Source organism: Rhineura floridana, chromosome 9 (assembly GCF_030035675.1).
Source record: "Rhineura floridana isolate rRhiFlo1 chromosome 9, rRhiFlo1.hap2, whole genome shotgun sequence".
NCBI lineage: Eukaryota > Metazoa > Chordata > Lepidosauria > Squamata > Rhineuridae > Rhineura > Rhineura floridana.
In genome coordinates, this window is record NC_084488.1 from 5762439 (window position 1) to 5785959 (window position 23521).

At 39.7% G+C, this 23521-nt stretch overlaps 1 protein-coding gene across 1 annotated transcript in view; it reads right to left on the reverse strand.

Annotated features, from left to right (window-relative positions):
- Positions 1–23521, reverse strand: part of BOD1L1 (biorientation of chromosomes in cell division 1 like 1) — a 68587-nt gene that overhangs the window by 39272 nt on the left and 5794 nt on the right. Inside the window, exons 3-10 of the mRNA XM_061585470.1 lie at positions 21831–22021; positions 19675–20292; positions 19270–19419; positions 17321–17484; positions 15706–15820; positions 15398–15542; positions 12159–12231; positions 5140–11062 (exon numbers count right to left, since the gene is read on the reverse strand). Of these exons, the coding sequence (XP_061441454.1) occupies positions 5140–11062; positions 12159–12231; positions 15398–15542; positions 15706–15820; positions 17321–17484; positions 19270–19419; positions 19675–20292; positions 21831–22021 (7379 nt within the window). The remainder of the gene's footprint in view (positions 1–5139; positions 11063–12158; positions 12232–15397; positions 15543–15705; positions 15821–17320; positions 17485–19269; positions 19420–19674; positions 20293–21830; positions 22022–23521) is intronic.

Here is a 23521-nt window from a genome sequence, read left to right on the forward strand (position 1 = left end):
AGCAGAGGCTGCAAGCTAGGTTAACTCCATGTAATTCTGCTTAAATTAGTTGCAGATCTTCAGAATTTTAAAGTCAAGCTAATCAAGACTAGTGATGGGTGAACTCCAACTTTCCATTAGGATTCAAATCTAAATAAAATATTACAGTAGCAACCAGAGATTTCACTGGCCTGCTTTCTCTAAATGTATCCCAAATTCTGAACAGATGATTAATCCACAGCCCAACAAAAAAAAATTTTTTTTTAGTTGCCAAGGACGTTTGAATGACTTTAGAGTATTTTGGGGGTGCTAAATCCAAAAATGACATTAGTTTTGCCAAATTGGCTCTAGTTTTTGAGATAATGGATACCCCTTAAATGACGATTGTACCCCAATACGACCTGTAGCTGCTGACATATGCAGCAGGATTTGGTCTGTCTTTTTACTCTTGAACATTGTTTTGCAAGTTTATCCATTGCATATAATATCATATTGATAATTTTTTTTTTTGAAGAGGAATATGAGTTCGTCACGAAGAGGCTGCTTAAACAATAATGCATTCTGCTACAGTAGGGCCCCACTTATACGGCGGGTTCCGTTCCAGACCCCCGCCATAAAGCGGAAAACGCTGTAAAGCGGAACCCCATTGACTTTAATGGTGCGCGTCGTGCAAAAATGCTGCAAAAGCAGTAAAATCGGCTTCAAAATTGAAAAAGAAAGCCACCGCATGAGCGGAATGCCGGTAAGCGGGGCCCTACTGTACATTTGTGGTGAATACACTCTGCAAAAACAAAGAAAAAACATCACTGACTTTGTAAAACAAGCATATCTTGCTTATTTTGGAGTGAATCTTGGGCTCCCCATAAGGTTTGCAAAACCTGTGTAGAGTGCCTACAACAGTGGAAAAATGGAGAAAGGAAATGTTTAAACTTCGGTGCGCCTATGGTGTGGAGAGAGCCGCAAAACCATCACGATGATTGTTATTTTTGTGTTGTGAATGTGAAAGGCTTCAATCGGTACAAGAAACGTAAGTGGGAGTATCCTGATTTGGACTCAGCAAGGTGACCTGTGCCACACAGCGAAGACGTTCCCATACCAGTGTTTACCTCACTGCCTGACCTTCCATTGTCAGATGTCGAAGAAATGCTGGACGTAGAGTGTAGCATAGGTGGTAGCCCTGGAAGTGGATATGAAGAAGCTTTTCAACACCTGAGCAGTTCTCCCAAAAAGAACTCAATGATCTGAGACGAGACCTCAGTCTGTCAAAGCAAGCATCTGAACTTTTAGCATCCAGGCTAATGGAAAAGAACTGTCTACAGCCGGAAGCTAACATAACAGCTTATCGGACAAGAGAGGAGGGACTTCTTCCATACTTCAGCCAAGATGAAGAACTTGTATACTGCAATAACATTCCTGGACTTCTCCAAATGGGACTACTGGAATATCGACCAGAAGATTGGTGGCTTTTTATAGACAGCTCCACCAGAAGCTTGAAATGTTTTATTGCACAATGGTAACCACTATGCATCTCTTCCAATTGCTCACTCAACAAAACTTAAAGAAGAGTATGAAAATATCAAAATGGTCTTGCAGAAGCTCTGCTATCATGAGCACCAGTGGTCTATTTGTGTTGATCTAAAGATGGTGAACTTCTTGCTTGGGCAGCAAAGTGGATACACGAAGTACCCTTGTTTCATCTGCTTGTGGGATAGTAGGGCAAAGCGAGATCATTGGGAAAAAGTGACATGGCCTTCAAGGGAATACATGACTGTACGTGCAGCGAACATCATTAACAAGCCATTGGTTGACAGAGAAAAAATCATTCTCCCACCACTCCATATCAAGCTTGGACTGATGAAGCAATTTGTTAAGGCCTTGGACGAAGATGGTGATTGCTGCAAATACATTTGTAGATTGTTCCTTGGACTGACTATGGAAAACTAAAAGCAGTTGTCAAGAACTTCTTGGGTAACCACAAAGCAGACAATTATGAAGAATTGGTGCAAAACTTGCTCGCTAACTTTAAACATTTGGGTAGTAATATGAGTATAAAGGTACACTATCTCCATAGCCACTTAGACAGATTTCCGGATAATCTTGGTGATTTTAGTGAGGAACAAGGGGAGAGGTTCCATCAGGATATAAAGGTGATGGAGGAAAGGTATCAAGGCAGATGGGACAGACACATGATGGCAGACTACTGCTGGAGCCTCCAACGTGAGTGGTTGCGCTTCTATCTTGCAAATAAGGACCTAGATAGTTCACCATTCCAAGGAAGCGTTTGAAGTGTTAGTCAATGTTTTCAACTCTCTAATGACATTTATGTTTCATGGGCATGACGTTAGCCCTCATTTTGTGACAACTTGTCCCCAAAATGCTACTTCACCATAGCAAAAAATACGCCTCTCCATAATTAGGTTGTCTATAATCATGGATACAATTGGAGATGATGGTCTGTTTTGTCGTTGTCTTCTATTAACGTGCCATGCATTCAATGTCATCCATGAAGACATTTACTTCTTTAATGTCTGAGGAGCTCTATCATCATCATTTAAAAAAATATCTGATAATGCTATGCTGTGTTTGGACAAATAATGAAAAACAAACCAAATCCGGCCTCTCTGGGACCTTTTTGTGAAGTTACCAATCGGCCTCAGTCACTCACAGCCTCATACAGGGTGGATAAAGCATTTCCAGATATTCGTTTAAAAAATGAAGGCTATTCAGATTTTTTTTAAAAAAGTTGCGTTCACATGTCAACATCTCTTACTGTTTTGCTGGTGGGCTGTGTTACATTCCACACACATACACTACACCCAGACATGAACAGTGGGGTGTGTGTGTGCAACACTGGATTTTGAAAACTCTTCTGGCAAATCAGCAGAGAAAGCTGATGGTGGGAGAGAAGGGCTTGCTTTCTAATCATTGTGCTCTTGGTTGGGATCACACCATGTAAGGAAAATGCTGAATCTCTCCTTTTAATTGACAGTTCTTTCTGCAAATCAGCAGAGAACGCTCCAGTGATGAGAGGGGCTTGTGCTCTTGGAAAACACCGAGTCTCTCCCTTTAATTGACAGTTCTTCCTGCAAATCAGCACAGGGAAAGGGTTGGGAGAGGAGGGAGGGTTCTTTGCTGTCCAGTCTTGCTTCATGTGGCTGGATGAGACGGATTCTCTGCATGGCTCAGTCTGCTGTTTGTTAGTTCTGCCTCTGAGCAGAACGCAATACGTTAGTTTAGCAAAAAATCTTGTCTCTTAAGCCCATCTGCTTGTTCTTTTTTCGTATTAGAATTGTGTTAAACTGTGTGTGTGTGTTAGTGGCATGCATCTTTTAAAAAGGTTTCTAAACTTATGTTTTCTATCCACCCCCCTTTCACTGTTCTGTTACTCCTCCTCCTTCAATATGCGATATTGCCTAGGAGGATACACACTACACAATTTTATTATTACCCAGTCAGCTAAACCATGAGGGCATTTCTTCTTAGCCTGAGAATTGGCCTGTCTGAATAAGCACACTCACACAGTCTTGATTAAATTTTTTTTGGAAAAAGCAAAGTTTAAAGGTGGCTAGCATGAAACCCCCTGGGGCTTCCCAGCTGAAATTTGGCAGGGTTAGTCCTCTCCATAGAGGCTTCCATGTCCCCATATTTCATGTCCCTGTGTGAACAAACAAGAAAGTTGTGGCCATTTTAATTTTAAAACATTTTAAACTTTAAAAGTCGTTAGCATGAAAACTCCTGTGGCTACCCACCTGATATTTGGCAGGGTTAAGCCCCTCTTTAAGGGCTACCATGTCCCCAGATTTCATGTCCTGACATGCATATATTATCTCCATGTTGCTGCCACCTGTGCCTGCTGATGCTGCCAACCAGAGCCCAGTATCAAACCTTTTTTTTAAAAAAAAAACACCTCAGGGTTTTTTCCCTTCAAAATCTTAAAGGAAGGAATAGAGCCAACACAGAAGCATGAGAATTGGCATGACTGAGCACTTGAAATTTTTTTATTAACTCTTTTGGAAAAAGCAAATTGTAAAGGTGGCTGGCATGAAACCCCCTTGAGTTAACCAGCTGAAATTTGGATGGGTTAATCCACTCCATAGAGGCTTCCATGTCCCTAAAGCTCATGTCCATGTGTGAAAAAACAAGAAAGCTATGTCCATTTTAATTTTAAAACATGACTATAGCACTATTTAGCATTGTTAAACCCTTCAGATGTGTATTTTTCCATTTTACTTGATCACTATTTACAACTGTGTAAATCATGAGGTAGACTCAATTATTTATTTAATCATACCACATCTCTTCCTCCTTTCTACTTCCATCTCCACCTTGTGAAATACGGGAAAGGGGATTCTACTCAAGATCTTCCTCAGAGGCCCTCCACCAAGTATTCCCACTACTTGATGGGGTGGCTACAAAGAGGGTCTTTTTGACTCTGCACTTTTTCTTGGGAGAGCTCCACAGGCTGCTATCTCTGCCAATGTTTTCCAGGCACCAGCCAGAGACCTTTTATTTTCCATGGATTTTAATCTGATGTATTTTCTCTCTGCTGCTTCCAGCACTGTGCTTAATTGTATTTTTTTTTCACACTGTAAACTTCCGTGGAAATTTTGTATTCAAAGACAGCATAGAAAAGTTATAAATAAAAAATATGTTTTCAGGCTAGCCAATAGGCTAGCTGCTATCCTTAAATTCTAAAAATGACCTTAATCTTGTTTTCAGCTAAATTATATTAAATAGGGGGGAAAACTCAGCTCTGGGTAGAAACACACTTACTGTTCTGCTGGTCCCAGTGCATCTCCACCTCACTTTTCTCAAAATGGAAGCACACAACGCTAGTCAACCCTTTTTACTGCAAAACCTGGTGGGATGAGTTTTGAGTGCATTTTTTAAAAAATTCAGCTTCAAACAGATTTCACAATTGATTGGCAGATCAACCTGTTGCCCTCCAGGCGTGGCCAGTTGAAATGCTTTGCTGTAGGCGACCAGTGTGCTCATAGCTTTTGTCTACTATATAACTTCTTTGTATATTTGATAAAATGCTGGTTGTTTGCTTATTTACATTAATTGGTTTCAAAGACTAACCCACTCACCCCCAAATCAAGGCACTGAATTCTGAAATTTCATAATATTGCAGGGCATAAAAAGCGAAGGAAACCTTACCAGAACTGGATGCTGTACCCTCTTGAGAAGAAGCTCCTGGTTCATGATGGTTATCCACTTTAGCATTTATGTCAGCCAAGGTATCCTGACTGCAGAGATCTGCTCCTCTACCAAGTGCACTGTTCTCAGAATTTCTTTCAAAGTCAAAAAGTAATGAAGTTGAGCATCTCCTAGTAGAGAGATCCCTTGTTTCAGCAAGATCAGTTTCTAATACTGGTTTGAGACTAATACAGTCTATTGCTAAATTCACATGCTCTCTTTTTTGCTTCAGTGGTATACCAGATGGAGCTTCATTATGTTGCTCACTCTCTTGGGTCCTGTACCCATGTATGCAGGCTTCAGTGGATGTTCCATCACTGACAGAAGAATCCAAAATTTCCATGCTGAGGTTTTCCACAGCATTATCATATTTCACTGAATTTTCAGGCATTGCTGTGCTTTTGGCATCATCAGTGGACTTAGACATGGATGATTCTTCCAAAACACCCTCAGGTTTTCCCTGATGGAATCCTTGGCTCTCTCTATGAAGAACATCTTCATCTTTTATTTCTTTGCTTGCAAATGCAAGTGGAGTTTTCTCTAAGGCAGCAATGGCAGAGACACTGTCACATTCTTCCACTGTTCCAGCTGAGATCTTTGTACTATCTTCTGGATTGTCTGTACTCAAGGCAACCAACTGCTCATCAGGTTTAACACTGGCAACACTAAGTCCAAGGGCATCATGTTTTCCTCCCTTTCCAACCAAAGTTATAGTACTTTGGCTGCTTTTTTCTGTGCTTTGAACACACTCTTGGCTTGCAGCTTCCTGAGCAAATCCCTCTGTTCCATTTGAGGAAACCCTAGTACGTTCATCTCTTTCTTGAGTTTCTAGCGGCACAAATATACCACGGATAACTTTGTTACATCCCTCTGTTGTAGAAATAGTAAAAGTTTCAAGCCTTTCTTCAGTTCTACAGACCTGATTAACCTCTTGTCTCTCTGCAGGAGACAGAGAAGTCTCATACTGTTCTGCTGAGCTTGTTGAGATCACAGTTGTGTCAGACGTTTGTTCTAGTCTCATGGAAAGATGTTGATCTACATCTTCAGTTGCTTCTTGGGAAATGGAACCGTCTGGCTCTTCAGCTATGCTTGTGGAAATCACAGTGCATTCATCCCTTTCTTCTTTGCTATGAACTGTATTGCTTTCATAAGCATCTCCAGTAGACATGCTGGGCATGGGAACAGCACACATTTCCACATCAGTGTTGATTTCTACAGCTTGTTCAGTAAGAAATATACTCTTGTCATCTTCCATTGTTGCACTTGGCATAGGGGCTTCAAATTCTTCCAAAATAGTTGTGGAAACTTTATTTGGTTTACTAGAAGCTCCATCCTGATTCATATATTCGACAGCTGTGCTAGGCATAGGGACATTGAAATCTTCTGCACTTAGGAGGCTTGTGGTTTTCTCAAGGTTTTCAACTGTTTTTGCAACAAGTGGTGATGTTTGCTCAATGTGAGTGGCAGAATAATGTGCAGAGGTAGGGCACACTTTGACCACACTTGTAGAGATTGTCTCTCCTTCACCTCCCTCATCTTCATTGGCAGGTGCTGAAAGAGCAGCTACTTTCTTGGAGACCACCCTAAACAGGCCTTCAGATTTCCTACCATCTAAGAAAGATGTGGCATTCTCATTCTTCTCTTCCACAGCAGACTTCTGATCTATACCTTGCTCTGATGTTGCAATAATCATGTCACACTCATGTTTCTCAGTAGATTCTTTTTCTGCATCAAACGCCGTAACATTTTCACTACCTGTACCAACACTAGTGGTACTACTCTCAACTACTCCCTTTGTGCTGTTGTGGATATCATCAATCTTCACTTCTTTCTCTAAGCCTGCCATGCTGTCAGCAGTACCTTTGTCAGCATTTGAGGCAAGATCGCCTAATTCAGTCCTGAGCTGGCCTGCAGCAACGCAGATGGAGGAGCTCCTACTTTCTGTGGCTCCGACACAAACCAGCACCCTTTCACTTTCTTCTGCTCCTCTGCAGGCTAACGTCTGTTCTGCTTCTTCATTCCCTCTTCCTGTACTAGTAACAAAACCTTCACCTTCTTCATCATCTTCTTTGGCACCTGTGCTAGTCACACAACCTTCATCATCATAGGAGCCTTGACTGACATCAAGGACATTCATTTCAGCTCTAGCCACTGTCCTGTCTGTGGCAAGCTCATATTTTTCTTGTGTGTCTAAAGCTGCTGCAAAACCTTCATTGCTGTCCTCCAAGCCAGTACAAGCAGCTGCAGCTTCAGGATCATCTTCTGCTGTTATGCCTGTGCTGGTGACAGTACTCTCACCATTCACAATGTCTTCACTTTTGTCAGCATGTGGTCCAGGTGCCACATTGTTGGCCATTTGAACACATACTGCAGTCGCAGCATGGTCATCTTGCAAGTCTGTACCAGTCACTGAACAGATGGCAGAGCCAGCACTTCCTCTTTCTGCACCTGTACAAGTCACAGCACCCTCAGCAGCTTTAACACGCTCATTTTCAGCTGTATTACTCTGAAATTCATCTGGATTTTCACTGATCACAGATCTGTCCTGAGCTTCAGTACCTGCACTGGTTACAGCACCATCACTTTCTATTTCACTGAGGCAGGTAGTAGCACTGTCAAAATTGCTTGTACCACTACAGACAGAAGCCATACACCTTTCCTCAGAGCCTGCACTGGTTACAGCATCATCTTTCTCTTCGGTTTCAACACTATTCACAGTTTGTTCAAGTTCTACTCTACTTTCTTTGATTGACTGTTTAGAACGTTCTTCTACATAATTCACAATGCATTCACCAATTTTTTCCTCTTTTGTGCTGGCTGAAGAACTTTCACACACTGCAAGCCCTTCAGTACCACCACCACTTCCTTCAGCTGCTGTGACAGTACATTCACCAAAGCACTTTTCTGATCTAGAATGGGCACCATCCTTATCTGGGGTCCAACATCTCACAGTGAAACCTTCATCTGCTTCTATACTTGTACAGCTCAAAACAGTCTCACTTTTTTCTTCTGAACAAGTAATGGTGGCATCGTCTTCTCTTTGCAAATGAATTGATGTACCTTCTTCATCTAGGCTTCCTCCAGTACTCGTGGCTGTTACAGAACTCCCAGTAATTCTCTCTGTGCTAGTTCCGATAACAATCACATCAGTCTCTGTGATGTTGCTGATACTAAAGCAACTGCTGCTTCCTACACTGCTGCCTACAACATTGTTTTCAGTTTTATCTTCAGTGACCCCTCTTATATCACCTCCTCCTCCACTGGCCAACACAGAAACTTTTCTTATTTCTTCTGGAACACTATTGGGTACTGACCCTGAAGACAATTCTTTTCCAGCACTGACAGTATATTTTTCCTTTGTTTTGTCTTTGCATTCTGTACCACCTTTAGGTTTTTTTGCAGAAGGTTCACCTAGATTATCTCTTTCTTTTTTCTCCAAGTTAGTTAACGCAGATTTGTTTGTACTTGCATCTGTAAGCACCTGAATTGGGCCAGTCAGACTATCACTCTGTATAATGCCAGTTAATCCACTTGCAATTCTCCTTTGCACAGTAGCTTCATGAATGCCTGTAAAAGCACTTGTTTTCTCTTCAGTTGCTTCTTTACAACTTATGTGAACTTTGCCACCTGTGTTAACAATTTCCATGTCTGTGATATCACTCTCTTTTGTGTTACTATTGAGTACTATGCTACCATGTTGTTCTATTTTAGCAGTGTATGTTTCATTGTCTAAATTTATATCTTTACTAGATGGCCTTTGCAAATTAAAAGACTCCTCCTTAAATACATCACTTGAAGGGTTTTTGAGTTCGGCAAGATTCATTTTCATAGATGTCTGATGGACAACACCTTCATTTGAAGAGTTTGTGGTTGGAGAACTGCTTTCTTCACTTGAACCAATTATATTTTTAAGATTCTTTGGAGACTGAGCATCCTCAGTCATTCTTTGCAATTTTAGTGTTTCATTTTCCTTATGAGAAACATCAAGGAAAATTCTATCGCTAATCTCATACTCAGTGGTCACATGACATGGCTGCTGTTCAACGGACCCCACATCTTTAGAAGCTTGTTTTAAGAAGTCACTTGGCATATCCACTTCCTTTGCAGGAGCATTTTCAACCTTTTTGGGGGGATTAGTGAAACTGGAAAGAGAAGGTTTTGGTATTTTTTTAGTAGGCAAAGCTTTATTCAACCCATGCATTGAATTATGATGCATTTGGTCTCTGGCATTTTTACATTTAGTTTCTTGTTGTAAGTTATTACTGCTTCCTTCTTCAGCTTGAGATATTTGGTGTTGTGCATGACTATGCCTTTGTTCTGACTGAATCTCCCTTGGCTCTTGGCTTTGTTCAGAATGTAACAAGTGCCCACTAGTCCAGACTGTTTTCTCAATGGATGGGAAAGGGTTGGCTACAGATGTGACTGCTGATTTTTCCTCTCCTATATCTATTTCTTGGGCTGACAAATTTCCCTTTCTGTTTTCACTAGTTAATTTTTTAACAGCTTTTTTATCTGTGACCAGACTGTTGTCTTGCTGCTTTGTATGACTATCTATTTGTTTAACAGCTTTGTCATCTGGTTTGCTGTCATCGTCTCTCTTTTTAACTTCCTTACTACTATGCTTCAAACTTCTGTTTTTGTGACCTTCTACTGACAATTTCCTTTCCATCCTCGAACTACTTAAATCTTTATCGCTTTTAGTTCTCTCTTTTAGAGATGATTTTTCTCCTGACTGTAATTTAACTCTATGGCTAACATCTTTTTGAGAACTACTAACTGAATGTGCTCCACTTTCAAGGTCTAATTCCACAGAGTTTTCTTCAAAAACTTTAATTTCAGCTTTTGATTTACACTGCTTATCTGGATCACTTTCATCTGCATTCTTATCTTTGTCTAATTTCTGTCCAGATTCCTGCTTAGAAGAACTTTCTTGCAATTCACTCTCAGGTATTTTGCCTTGTTTGCTATGACTCTTGGACTTGGACTTTAACAAGAACCTTTCTTCCAAGGCACTCTTTGATCTTCGCCTGTCTTTGTGTACATTATCACCTTGCCTTAAAGTGTTATCAAAGTTAGTCAATTCTGCATCATGTTTATCTTCTGAGTAACTTTCACCTTTCCTTGATGTTACAGAACCATGTTGCTTTGAAGCACCCTGTGACTCCTTCTGTGGTCTAGAATCACTTGACAGTTTTTTGGACTTGTGCTCTGCTCTTGATTTATCTATAGAACCCTGTCTGTCTTTTCTGTTTTCTTTACGTGAACCTTCTTCGTTTCTGAAAGCTTCAGAAACATTTTTAACATCTTTGCTGCTTATTGATGTTTTTCTTTCACTTCTGTGCTTATTCTTTCGTTCAGGTTTGTCATCTGAAAAAGCTTTTGTTAGCTGGCTATGTTTCTGAAGACTCTCCTCAATTTTCAGCCCTCTCTCAGATGGCAAATTTTCAGCCTCATCACCTGTTTTATGAACCCCTTCTCCTTTATATTTATGCTTCACAAATGATTTATCGTCAGAAAGACTTTTCTCTTTTTCAATTTTATCTTTCGATGATCTAGCTTCTTTCTTGGGTGCATTTCTAAAACTTTGCATTTCTGAGTCATCCTTTTTAACATGCTTTTCATTTTTAAGTATATTTTTCTGCTTTTGTGGTTCTTCAAGGTTGGTCTCTGCTTTGTCCAATTGAGACTTGGCTTCAGTCTCTTGCTGTATTCCCTCCACCTGGACAGTAGCAGATGCTCTTCTCTTGTGTTCTTTTTCTACCTTGGAATCACTTCTGTTTTCGTCAACGGAATGTGCCGACTCTGAAAGTCTTCTAACAAGTTTACTCACTTCATTTTTGCCTTGACTGCCCTTCACGTCTTTTGAGGAAGGCTTTTCACCACTCTACAACAAAACGTAAGAATGTTGGGTAATTCCTTACAGTAAAACCAGTTATTTCAATTTAGTCTGTGTCAAAATCCACATCCGTTGCTTTAAACTGAAATCCTTGAATTTAATTGGAAGAATCAATAATTGCACAGCCATTCTAGCCAAACAAACATTATTTCTTCTTCCACACAGATAAAACTATCAAACTTCAGACTCAGCAATTAATACTGGTAAAGTTTGTACGTTAATCAAGAAAATGAAGACAAAATATGAATAAAGAAATTTGTTCCACTGGAATCAAAGACATAGCTCAGAATTCAAAGCAGCCAGACAGTAGTGGGAAACTTTTTTGGCCTGGTGAGCCAGTTAGCTATCTGTCACTACCTGCTGTAGCCAACTTTGACAGGTGGATGGGACAACCCACCCATCAATCACCTGACATCATTGTGATGTCAGATGATTGACCAGTGAGTTGCCCCACCAACCTGCTGAAGTCCCTTGTGCAGCGCTTCCCAAGCTCTCGACAGCCAGTTGGTTGTCTGGGGAACTTGGCTGTGTAGCCAATTCATCAGGGCTGCTCACCGCCCATCAGCTGACAGGCAGTGACTTTAACCCTCCTGTTTGCAGGCACTGTCTGCATGATCCCCATGTGGAATGGATCCAGCTGTCTCTTTACCTGCCCCACAACTAACATCACATATAACATCAGATGTGTGGCAGGTGGGCGTAGCTTGGGGAAAATGGCCTTGCAGACCAAATTGGGACCCATGCTGAGCCAAGTTTGGTCACAGGCCAAAGGTTCCCCACCCCTGTAAAAGACCATTCATAATAGTGACAAAAATATTGTGCAGCATGTAATTTTGTATATTAATTTTTTAAAAGGTTAGTAGATAATAACCTAAGTGAAATGTCTAACAAGGGAATTAAGTTTCATAATGAGTCTCTAAGATTTTCCTCATTTATTAATGGCTTAAAACCTTTAAAACCATACTGCTAAACTACATGTGCAGACAATACAGGTCAAAATTCATATATGTGAATTTCAAAAGGTACAGATCAAGCCTTACAATCTTATAGAACAATAACTATTAAGTTTTAATTAGGAACTTACTTCAGTAATTTTTTGAAGTTCTCCAAGATCTTCCTCAGACTGTTCACATTTTTTCTTCTTGCCTTCTTCATGCCTGAAATAATTTGAAAAAAAGGATCCAGCAATTGAGACTAACCATTTTAAGTAGGATTGATTTAGGCTGCAATCCAATACATGTCTATATAGAAGTAAGCTTCATTGGGTTCAAGCCTAGGTTATTTTTGACTTATCAACAGGCTCTTATTTATTTATTACATTTATTCGTCGTTCCCTAGTTAGAGGTCTCTGGATGACAAACAATTAAAACAGTTTAGAAACAAGTCCAGCAAAACAATAATGTAAAAGCACAGCTATAAAACAAAAGAATCATACATAAAATATAATTATGTTAATAATCTAAACAGCTGAGGGCGACAAGATCGTCCTTGTAGAGTTAAAACAAAATGCAACACCACAGTAATTATGATATTACTAGGAAACATTTAAACCAATGTTTAGAACAATTTTAAAGAACCCGGGAGAATAAAAAAGGCTGAGCCTGGCACCAAGAAGACATTAAAGTTGTATTACAGAGGGCAGAACTACCCACCAATCTCCAGGATGGCTAAGCAATGAGGCAAAAAGAAATAACTGAATAAATATTTTGTAACAAGCGGTTACACAAATGCCACTTGAAGAAACACTAGACAGGCCAAGGGCCATGCTATACAACAAAAGCAACAGATTCAGTCTCCCAAAGACAAAATTACCAAGGCACCAAAATGCCTTGGATGGGTGAACTCCAAGTTGGGATGTGTAAAAGTAGCATATTCAGAGAGGACAAGAATCCTTTTGAACCCAAACAGGAAAGCAGCCTGAACATGACAACGACCTTATTGCTAACTGTTGCTCCTGCTAAGGCACAGCTATCAATCTTCTAGGACAGCCTTCCCCCAACCTGGTGCCTTCCAGATATTTTGGGCTACAACTACTATCAGCCCCAGTCAGCAAGGCCAATGGTCAGGGTTTTATCAATCCAAAACACCTGCAGGGCACGAAGTTGGGGTGGGGGGCTGTTGCCGTGACTACTGCAAGGGGGGACAGAAGTCCACGTAGCAGTTATACAAATGTCTACAAACCGTAGTAATCAGACCAGACTAGGATTCTGTTGATGTTTTGAAGTTGTACTACTTTTTGGGGGGGGAACGGACATGGGGCTTTATAGTATAGCATAATTCTGGTTAAAGGAAGAAAAAAAAGTAGGTTTCTAACGTGAGGCTGCAATCCTAACCAGATCTACTCAGAAGTAAGTCCTATAGAATTCAGTGGAGCAACAGCCATGAGATACGTTGGGCTGAGAGTTAGTGGCTGACCCAAGGCAGTAAGTGAGCAAAAAAAGATGGGTAAAGTAAATTTTAAAAATGTCAAATTGCACATGCTCAATGTATTTTTGTTGCTGTTTATCAAGACTTTGAGTGTGTTTTTATACAGTTGTATATGTTCATTATGTTTTTAAATATTTTAAAATATATTAAGTTGCCTACTTTTGTTGGTTTTACTCTTGACTTGAGTTCTTTGCATGGTTTAGGGTTGGCACTGGGGGAGAGGAGGGCTCTTGTACCTTTAACAGCTGTGTGGCAGGCAGAAGTTAAACAGAAATTAAATTAAGCCTTTCCTAGTATGGAAATATAATTATTGGGAAAGCACCTGTTGACATTCTGTCTGTTAGACATGCTATTACTGTCATATGGAGCTTCCTGAGCCGAGTGCTGAAGAGGAGGCATTGTTGTATACAAGCGGAACACTTAAAAACAGAGTCCAAATGCCCTGGCATCAACAAGGCTCTGTTCACCACTCTGTGTGGTTTACTTTTATCTTCTTCCTTTCATTTCTTTCAAAATTTGTTAAAAGTTGTTTATATCACTGTAACCAGCCCTGGGACGTTCTGGTGAAGGGCAGGTAATAAATATCATCATCATCATATTTGTTCTTGTAATTAATAAAAAGTGACATTATTTAATGCTTCATTATGTATTTTTGCAGCTAACAGAGACTAAAATTACAACAATTAGCATGTGGTGGTTGTGAAAATTTTTGAGGTAACAAAGGGGGTCCTGTACTCATAAAGACTGGAAACCACTGCTTTAGATCCTGAGGCCAGGGAAGTTGTAGAGTGTTTCCTGGGCTGCTATCTTGTGGTCTGCTGGTGTAAAAGAGCACCTGGTTAACTGCAAAAAGGAACCATCACAGGAGTTCCAAATCTGGACAATATTTGTCAAACATCTAAGCCACATTCACACTATACATTTATTCCACTTTAAACAGTCAAGGCTTCCACCAAAGAATCCTGGGAAGTGTAGTTTGTTAAGGTTACTGAAAGTTGTTAGGAGATCTCCTTCATAGAGCTACTATTCCCAGAGTTCCCTGGGAGAAGGGACTGAATGTTAAACTACTCTGGCAACTGTAGTCCTGTGAGGGGAATAGGGATCTCCTAACAACTCTCAGCACACTTCACAAACTGCACTTCCGAGGATTCTTTGGGGGAAGCCATGACTATTTAAGTGGAATAATAGCAGAACAAATGTACAATGTGCCATTTCGGCACCAGGTCAAGACTTTTCTCTTCTCCCAGGCATTTTAGCATGTGTTTTTAAATTACTTTTTAAAAATGTGTTTTAAATTTGTATATTTGTTTTTAATGTTTTTAATTGTTGTAAACCGCCCAGAGGGCTTCGGCTATGGGGTGGTATACAAACAAACAAACATGGCCTTAGTCAATTCAGGGCCCACTGACTGGTTCACTGTCAGGTGAGCTACTCCCCTGGAGTCTCAAATTTGCCTTCAGAAGTCAGGGAGGAAGTAGAAAAATTGGTTCTTGAGAATGTGCTGGGACTGGATTCTTCCCTGTCTGTTTATCATAAGGGTTGGTGCTCATGTATTCTGTGCAGATTGGAATCTCTTTGCTGTGGAAACTTGTAGCAAAGGGCTCGAGTTGGATGGATTGTCCATAGCTCCAGAAAGTTTACTGCAGCACCAAGCACTCTGGGGCCAAGACTTTCCTGCAAAGTGCTCCCTAACAGGCTGTCATGTGTTATTACCATAACATTGGGTAGGTAAACCTTGAACAACAGTGTTTTCCCTGAACACCAGCCCAGAGGTATGCTGGGGAGGGAACGTGTCACGTTTCCCTAACCATGTATTTGCTTCCCACAAAGGACATGAGATTTGTAATATGCAAACAATGCAAATTTAATTTCCTCTATCAGAAAATTGATTAGTACCTTGACTCTCTCTTTCTTTTCCTGCTTAGGGCGACTTTCTTTTCTAAAAACCTTTGTTCTTTAAGCACATCCTTGATGCTGGCACCACTGGCTTTCAGTTCAAGTCCTCTGGCAGAAGACTCTTCCAAGTTTTGAATGCTTTTACCTAAAATGACACAGTAAAGTCTTAAGCAGCAGTGTTTTGATATTATTATTTTGGTTGCGAAATGAAATAAATTGTTTGCTGAATACTAAATTAGGTTTTCCACTCTTTTGCTAAAAATGCAATTAAATCACAAACAGAAAACACAAGAAGTACAAGCCAGCACCTTGATTTCCATTTTTCAAAATGTTTGTTTTTTCTGCAGCTTTCTGTTTCCGCTTTTCTTCCAGTTTTTCTCTGTTAAGCCTTCTCCTTAAGAGTCTCTCTTCTTTTTCTCTAGCCTGAAGGTTAAAAAAAGGAAGAGGGGTTAATATGATGGGATCCAAAGCAAAGTGTGTGCATTGTTTTACTTCCCCCTTGCAGCAACAGCCCCTACATCTCCTCAAAAAGCTCCCCTGAAGGCTAGGAGACCACCAAATTGCATCCAACGAGGTCCGAGGGGCTGCTCCAGGTAAAACCTGGAAAACCAACTCCTGCCATGCACAGGTTTCTCTAGAACCTGGCTATATATTTTAAAATAATTGAAATAAACTCAAAATATGTTTAAAACATCTAAACAGTCTTTTACTTCTATCTCATGGCTGCAAAGTAGAGGGCCAAATTAGTTGTCACCAAGCAAATTAACTTTGGATACAGCTTTTAATCTATTATGAAATGCAAAACAAAACACTCTTCAATAAATCAATGTACTTGCAGTAATTTAGTGTATCAACACAAAAGTTCACCTTATGCAGAAACTGAAAATGCTTATTTGTTTTCTTAAGTTTCTCTCCATAAGGCTACTGGACATAAGAATACTAGAGCTTAGTCTCCAGAACACTCATTTTGAAAAAACTGGAGGCGAGGAGAGGATATCATTAGGGAGGACTGACTACTACATTAACAGGCAAGAATCTCAGACAAGAGCCTCTAAAATGATGAACAACAGCCCAGAACTGTGCCAGTATTTGTTCGAAGAGTTGTAAAATAGGTCAAAACCAAGGACAGAAATATATTTCATTCTAAGGTATGACAGAGGATGGACAGTGGTGCTATCATTTTGCTGTAACTCATGTTTTACTGTTATGAGTTCCCAATGATGCAGTGCATAATTCCAGTTCAGACAAATTTGTGCGTAGGGCCACAATGGAAGGCAAAGATCCTTATAGGAAAATTATTTCAGAAATGGTGATGGGGAAATCGTGACTGCTTGGCTTGAGGGAAACACCTAAATCTTCATCGGACACCATCCCTAGAATCTGATGTTTTAAGAAAAACAGATAAGCAGTTCTTTAAGCTAGCAACCTCAAAACAAGACAGATGGAACACATGTACTGCATGACCAAAGATAAGCTAATGTTAGAAAAATTATTTCAGATCAGTACTAATCCTGAGAAGTCACAGTACTTCTTGACTGAGAAAGCAGAGTATATTAGCAACTCAATTCTAAAAAAACTTCTGGGTAACTGGCTGGCACTTCTTTCCATCTTTGTCCATAACTAGAAAGAGCTGCCGCACATCATCATTTTATGGATACCTGGATTCCAGTTATAATGCATCTAATTAAAGAATATTCTAATTTAGGTTTCTGAGAGCAAAAATATACTTTTGGACTGACCTATGTCCATATGACTCAGTACAAGAATTGTCTGTCCACTTGACTTTCACCGTACCTGCAATTTCTTATCTCTGAAATTACTACACATTGTACTGTACTGCCAATCCGAATTGTTTTCTTTTTCCTATTCTCATTTGTTTACAAAAGAAATGTTATTTTTGTTAAAAAAACTAATCAAACTTACAACAGACTGGCGCCGTTGCTCCACTGTTCGTTCATCATCAGAATCACTATAATACTTGGAATAGAGGTAAGGCTTATGGACGTAAGCATGGCGCCCAGATTTTGTTTTTTTATCATTAGCCCCATCAGCCTCTGGCTTTGTTTTAATCTGATTGTGTTCTTCATCTAGAGAAATGTTGAGACAATGAAGGTTACAGGGATAGGGAACTTAGTGATTTGCAGAGGTTGATCGACTCCAACTCCCATCAGCATAGCCAATGGTCTACATCTGGAGGAACACAAGTTCCCAACCCATGCCTTAGAGGAAAGGTACATTTAAAAGTCAGGTTTGGGTTGGGATACAAGGTTCAGGCAGAGTGACCCATGAACTTTTATGCCCTTCTTCCTGCCCCTTGTGCCCCTCTTCAAAATCTGATATTGATAGGCAGGATACCATCTGCTGTAGCTGGAAGTGAAAAACCAGCAACCTTTAGCAAATTCAGAAACACTCCGTGCTTACAAATGCTGCTTAAAATTCTAGCTTTCTTTTTTCCTATCTAAAATTAAGAGAGCATTTAAAATGAAAAGATCTGTTGGGGGTAAAAACTTTTAAAAACAAACCAACAAACTCACAACACTTAATACCCAAGTGTCATGGGACAAGCTGGAACTTCAAATGGAAATTTCATTATCTTTACTGCCAAAGGATTCTGGGAACTGAAATATTGTAAAGGGATCTTACATAGAGTCCAGAGATCTATCAACAATTTCTTGACGGAAGCTATGAAATGGTTTAAATTTGTGATATAGCATAGGCACAATCAGTAAAAATAGAGAATGTATTATTTTAGCATTTGTATACAGTGCCTGATAAACACCTCACTTAGATTATACCATGTTCTTTTATTAGATGACATGGGAACAATGAAATTATAAAGGCGAGCCTAGCAATGGGATACAGATTAACTTCTAAATTTTGAACCCACAACTCTGCATTATTCAAACTATACAGAAAACAGCAAATTTAACTCTACTCCATGAAAATAGGCTTGTATGTGTGATGGGATGTAACATCTCTACCACTGAATTGTTTACTTTGCTTCCCAACACAGCCGATGCCAGCAACCAAGAGGTGGAGGGGGCAGGCAGCAGGGAGGCCAGCATGCTGTGGGTGCACCAGTGGGAGCACTGGATTGGCTCGCTGCTGTACCCATTCCACCCCCACCCCTTCCGGATACTGGTAGCAACCTCTGTGTTGAGAAGCCAGGTAAGCAACATCACTCTGCTAGCTGCTACTGCAAACTGACATAATTTCTTAAATTCCATACTGACATCAATGCGCATAAGCTGCTTCAATGGAGTCAGTATCCCTACTGCCCTTTAGGCGATAATGATAATGAAGGCCTAGCACGCACAATGTAACAAAGCCACAGCTCTTTGTCCCCTCCTCTCACATGCAAGTTTTCCCCATTTGCCTGTGCTTGTGCTCAGTGCCAAGCACTTTCTTACATTTACTCAGAGAACTCTAATTTATCAGGCTCCCAAACTGCATTTAGGAGCATGCTGTTGTTGTTATGTGCCTCCAAGTCGATCATGACTTATGGTGACCCTATGAATCAGCGACCTCCAAGAGGATCTGTCGTGAACCACCCTGTTCAGATCTTATAAGTTCAGGTCTGTGGCTTCCTTTATGGAATCAATCCATCTCTTGTTTGGCAGCATACCTAGGTTCTTTTTAACCCATTTAAGTGACAGTCTCATGGAAAGCTAAACTTAGAGGGGATTAAGAGTAATTAATGTAGGCAATCTTGATGTCTGCCCTGGTTAAGCTGTATGGTTGCACTGGACCTATACAATAGAAAATATTCACCCTAATAATATTAACATTTCTTTTGAAAGCAAAATGTTAACAGTTTGCTTTCTTCTGGCTAGGCAATGAAACTCAGTCTAGATTTAGGACTGTTACCTTACCATCAGAAACTATTTCTCCTTCTTCTGTGCTGTCTGAAAGTACAACTTCCTCTTCACTCTGTTCTTCAAAGGAAGAAAGATCACTGGTGTGTACAGAGCTAACAGTGATATCACTGAGAATGTCCACATCGGAATCCTCCAGAACTAGTTCTGAAAGAAAGAAAATTTCTTAAAACATCATCCAGAGTCCCTTAAGCACCAGATGGAAAGCTGCTTCTAGCCTCTTAAACATTTGCCATCAAATTGCAGATCAAAGACCGACTCTGCTTTTAAGTACACGTAAGCCACTGAATGCTACCATAAATATTGGCTTTCTAACAGCATAAACTTTCTACAGAAATCAGAACCTTAACAATTCCATTAGCTTCCACCCTCCCATATCGTGTATCATCTGTGTTTTTATACCTTCTTTTGTATTTTCATTTCCTTTGTGCTTACTGCTGCTCTTTTCCACAGCTGAGTATTTTACGGATTCTGTTTCTCTGTCTTTCACAGCCTTTTCTTCTTTTGCCTTAAGATCATCACCACTCTTTTTCAAGTGGTCTATCTTTTTCTCCGATTTTTCTTTTTTGTCTTTTTTCCTCTCTCCTTTCTCCAAGCTCTCTAGTTTTCTATCACTTTTGTCCATCAATTTACTTTTCTGTTCGTCACTTTCCTGCACAACTTCCTTGCTTGAGTTTACCAAACTGTTAATTTCTTTTGACACAGTTTTTCCTTCTTCACTTGAAGAAAATAAATTATCTACATCTTCAGAGTTTGATACTGGTTCAGAGCTTTCTTCTATAGAGTTACAAAGAGGTTTATCTCCATCTAGCAGATCTTCCACATTCCGGTCTTTCTCTATACCACTGTCCATGCTCTGCTGAGACTGGAGTTTTTTTGAAACTCTGTCATTAGTCTTTGCATTTGTTGTTTCTGTGGAAGCCCTGGCTGCACTTGCTTCTTGGTTTAGAGAAGTTATCGTTTCCAAAATGGACATGGCATCATTAGCTACGTTTGTGCTTGGAGCGGCAGCAGAAACACCTTCAAAGTAGAGAAGTAAACAGCAAATAACATTATTAGTTACACACAAAGAATCTGCTCTTACATTTATGTCTCTCAGATGCTAAAGCAAGAAGGATCTCTCTCCTTCAGGGAGAACTTAACGAAGTAAAATTAATTGAGTGTTCCATACGTTGCGGCAAACTAGCAGATGATGCCTATTGCTGGTAATTTTTAAGATTTATTTTTGGGGAAATATTTTCTGCCAATGTAGGCTTAACAACCTGTGTGAATGTAAGAGGGATTTTTTTTATATAGTTGGCATTTAATGCAGGAAGCTGCCTTATACCAAGCCGGACCATTGGCACATTTAGCTCACTAATGTCTATTCTGAATGGCAGGGTTTCACACAGGGAACATTCCCAGCCATATCTGGAGATGCTGGGAAATGAACCTGGGACCTTGTCCATGCAAACCTGACACTCTACCGCTGAGCTAAGGCCCTTCCTCAAGCCCAGGAAATGTGGGGCAAATATTGCAGAATATATTTATTTATTGTATCCCACCTTTCCCACAAGAAGCTCAAAGTGGTGTACATTGTTCTTCTCCCTCTCCTTATTTTATCCTTACAACAACCCTATGAGGTAGGTTAAGCTCAGTGACTGGCCCAAGGTCACCCAAGAAGTTTCATGGCTGAGCAGGGGTTTGAGCAGCACAGCTTCCTTTCCTCCTCCTCTTCCCATGGCCCCCCCAAACCTCCAGAGTAGATTTGGAAAGGATGCAGGGAAAGGATCAAATTTGCTCCATTGAGCAAATTGAAATCCTTGCAGTAACTGAACTACTTTATTGGATCCTATTCCACAGTATGTTACCACAAAGTCAAAACTTGCTGAAATGATAAGATTAAGAGATGGAAGACAAAGCCACAGACAATTTGAGAACCTTTGGTTCCCTCTTAGTAACTACATGAAACAAGAGTACAATTTAAATTATTTAAGGCCTTTTCATTGCTGTTAAAAGTTATAAGATTAAACAATATACATATAACATTTTTTAAAAATTATCCTATTCCTACATTAAAATTAAGATTTTAATGTGCTATGACATTATAAATTTAGTGTATATAAATGTAGTATGCCAATACACTTCGTGATTTATGTGTACGTGTGTTTGTAAGCTTATAAAATAAGTAAGTAAATAAGAAGTAGGATATCCCTCACACTCTTGTGACATTGAACACCAAACACTACCAACTCTTTCTTGACTGCATACAGCTGTAGTTTGTTAATCCTACTGAATCATATGAGTCCTGGCACCCTCATAAAAACAGTTGATCCTTGGGGGAAATTACGACAGTTACTCAGGATTCAAATCAATTTCAAACTTTTTCTATGCTGGAGGATTGGTAAAATTGCACCATGAATACTTAGTCTCCTTGAAATTAAGTATATGTGGGATTAGGGAGGCTAACACCCAACTTCCCTTCCTTAGTATCTTTCCAGCTTGCTTATATGGTCAGCAAGCCCTAATTTCAGACTTGACAGTGCATCAGTTTTGTCAGGAGCAATGGAAATAAATACCTTGCATCAGGACAGAAGCATCTGTTTTTTCCTCAGGTGGCGTTGGGCTGGGACTGGCCTCCTCTTTGTGATTTAATGTGGCTAAAAACTCATGGACAGCCTTCTCTACCTGCGGTCTGAATATGTGGTTGATCTTTGGATCGACAACTTGAGAAATTATTCTGTCAATTCCAGATTCTAACATTCCAGATCTGAAACAAAGCAGCAGCATAAAAGGGTATCTTTTTGTCTAGGAAGTTCTCCTCATGTTGATTTGTATATGAAGATGATGATGGCATTAATAATTAGAACACATTTCAATTGTGCAAACTTCTTCATATATATTCTTGGTGATCCCAACTACAATATACGATAGTCCAGATTCACCTGCATATTACAGGGTGTGCAGGTGTGTGAGGGTGATTGAGAGTGGCTAACCAAATACCACACATATCCAGTTTGTTGTAAAGGCAATGTTTGAAATGGGATCTTCCTGGTTGATAGCTCTCTTATAAAAAGTTGCAAAGTTACTGTATTTATTTTTGCAGCGGCGGGGGAAGAGGGAGGTAGACTTGGGTACCAATCATGGGGATGAAGATGCCAAAGCACATACAATGAATACAACCTAATGATACAATTTTTTTCGAGTTGATATAAATACACCTCTCTATTTTATAAGCTAGTCAGTCAGATTTTCATTGTTAGACAATGACGATTACAATATGATTCACACAGACAAAAAGATGATAAAGTTACAACATATCAATTTTTAGAACAGTTTTGGGTAAAAAATTAGCCTGTAACTTTTTTGCTGTTAGGGCATATAAAAAGATGTTATGGGTTGTTATAAGTAATAAACTTGTCTATATCGACCAACAATCCTCTAATTCTGAAATCATCTGACTGATCTTCTAAACAATTCTGAAAGGAATAGAAGAATATATACTAGAATGAACTGCATAAATGGCAATGCAGGATATGGTATGCAATGTCTCCGATATAGCCTGACTGGTCATTTGCTGAAGCATTAAAAGAATTTACAAGTCAGATAATCTGTGGACATAATTTGAAAGTATTGTACAAAGGAAGCTGGCAATCCCAAAGCAAAGCACACTGGTGTTTCTTTTGAATAAGAAAAAGTGGCTCATATTCACAAGAGGAAGCAATTTTAATTGCTCGCTGAAAAGCAGCAAAAGCAGCAATTTTAAAAATAAAGTCTCTCACAATGTTGTGCAAACCTTGCATGCTGATAACTAAGATATATATTGGGTAGGCTGAATTGTATTGCTAATGGCCTTATTATGTTAGAGACAAGAGCTTATCATAGTAAGGCACGGATTCATTTCAGGGTTGATTGATTTAAACCAAGACACACAAAATCAGTAATTTTAAAATTTTAAATTGATTTAAAAAATTTAAGCGGTAGTAAGTTTTTTTAAAAAAATAACCTGGTTTAAAATGCAACCTGAACTTAATGCAACCATTAGGTTTCATATGTAATACTAAGCCAAATGATGGCGAAGCATCAGTGAGTGAGTGTGCAAGTGCATCCGCCTACTGCTGCTCCATTTGGAGCAAAGCCATTGTTTAGCTTAGCATTATGACTGAATTCAGGCTTGTGGTTTGTCTCTCCTACTAAGCCAAGAACAAACCTTGGCAACAGCTTATGGTTTGTCCAGGTTTGGATGTAATGTCAAGCCAAACTATATCGT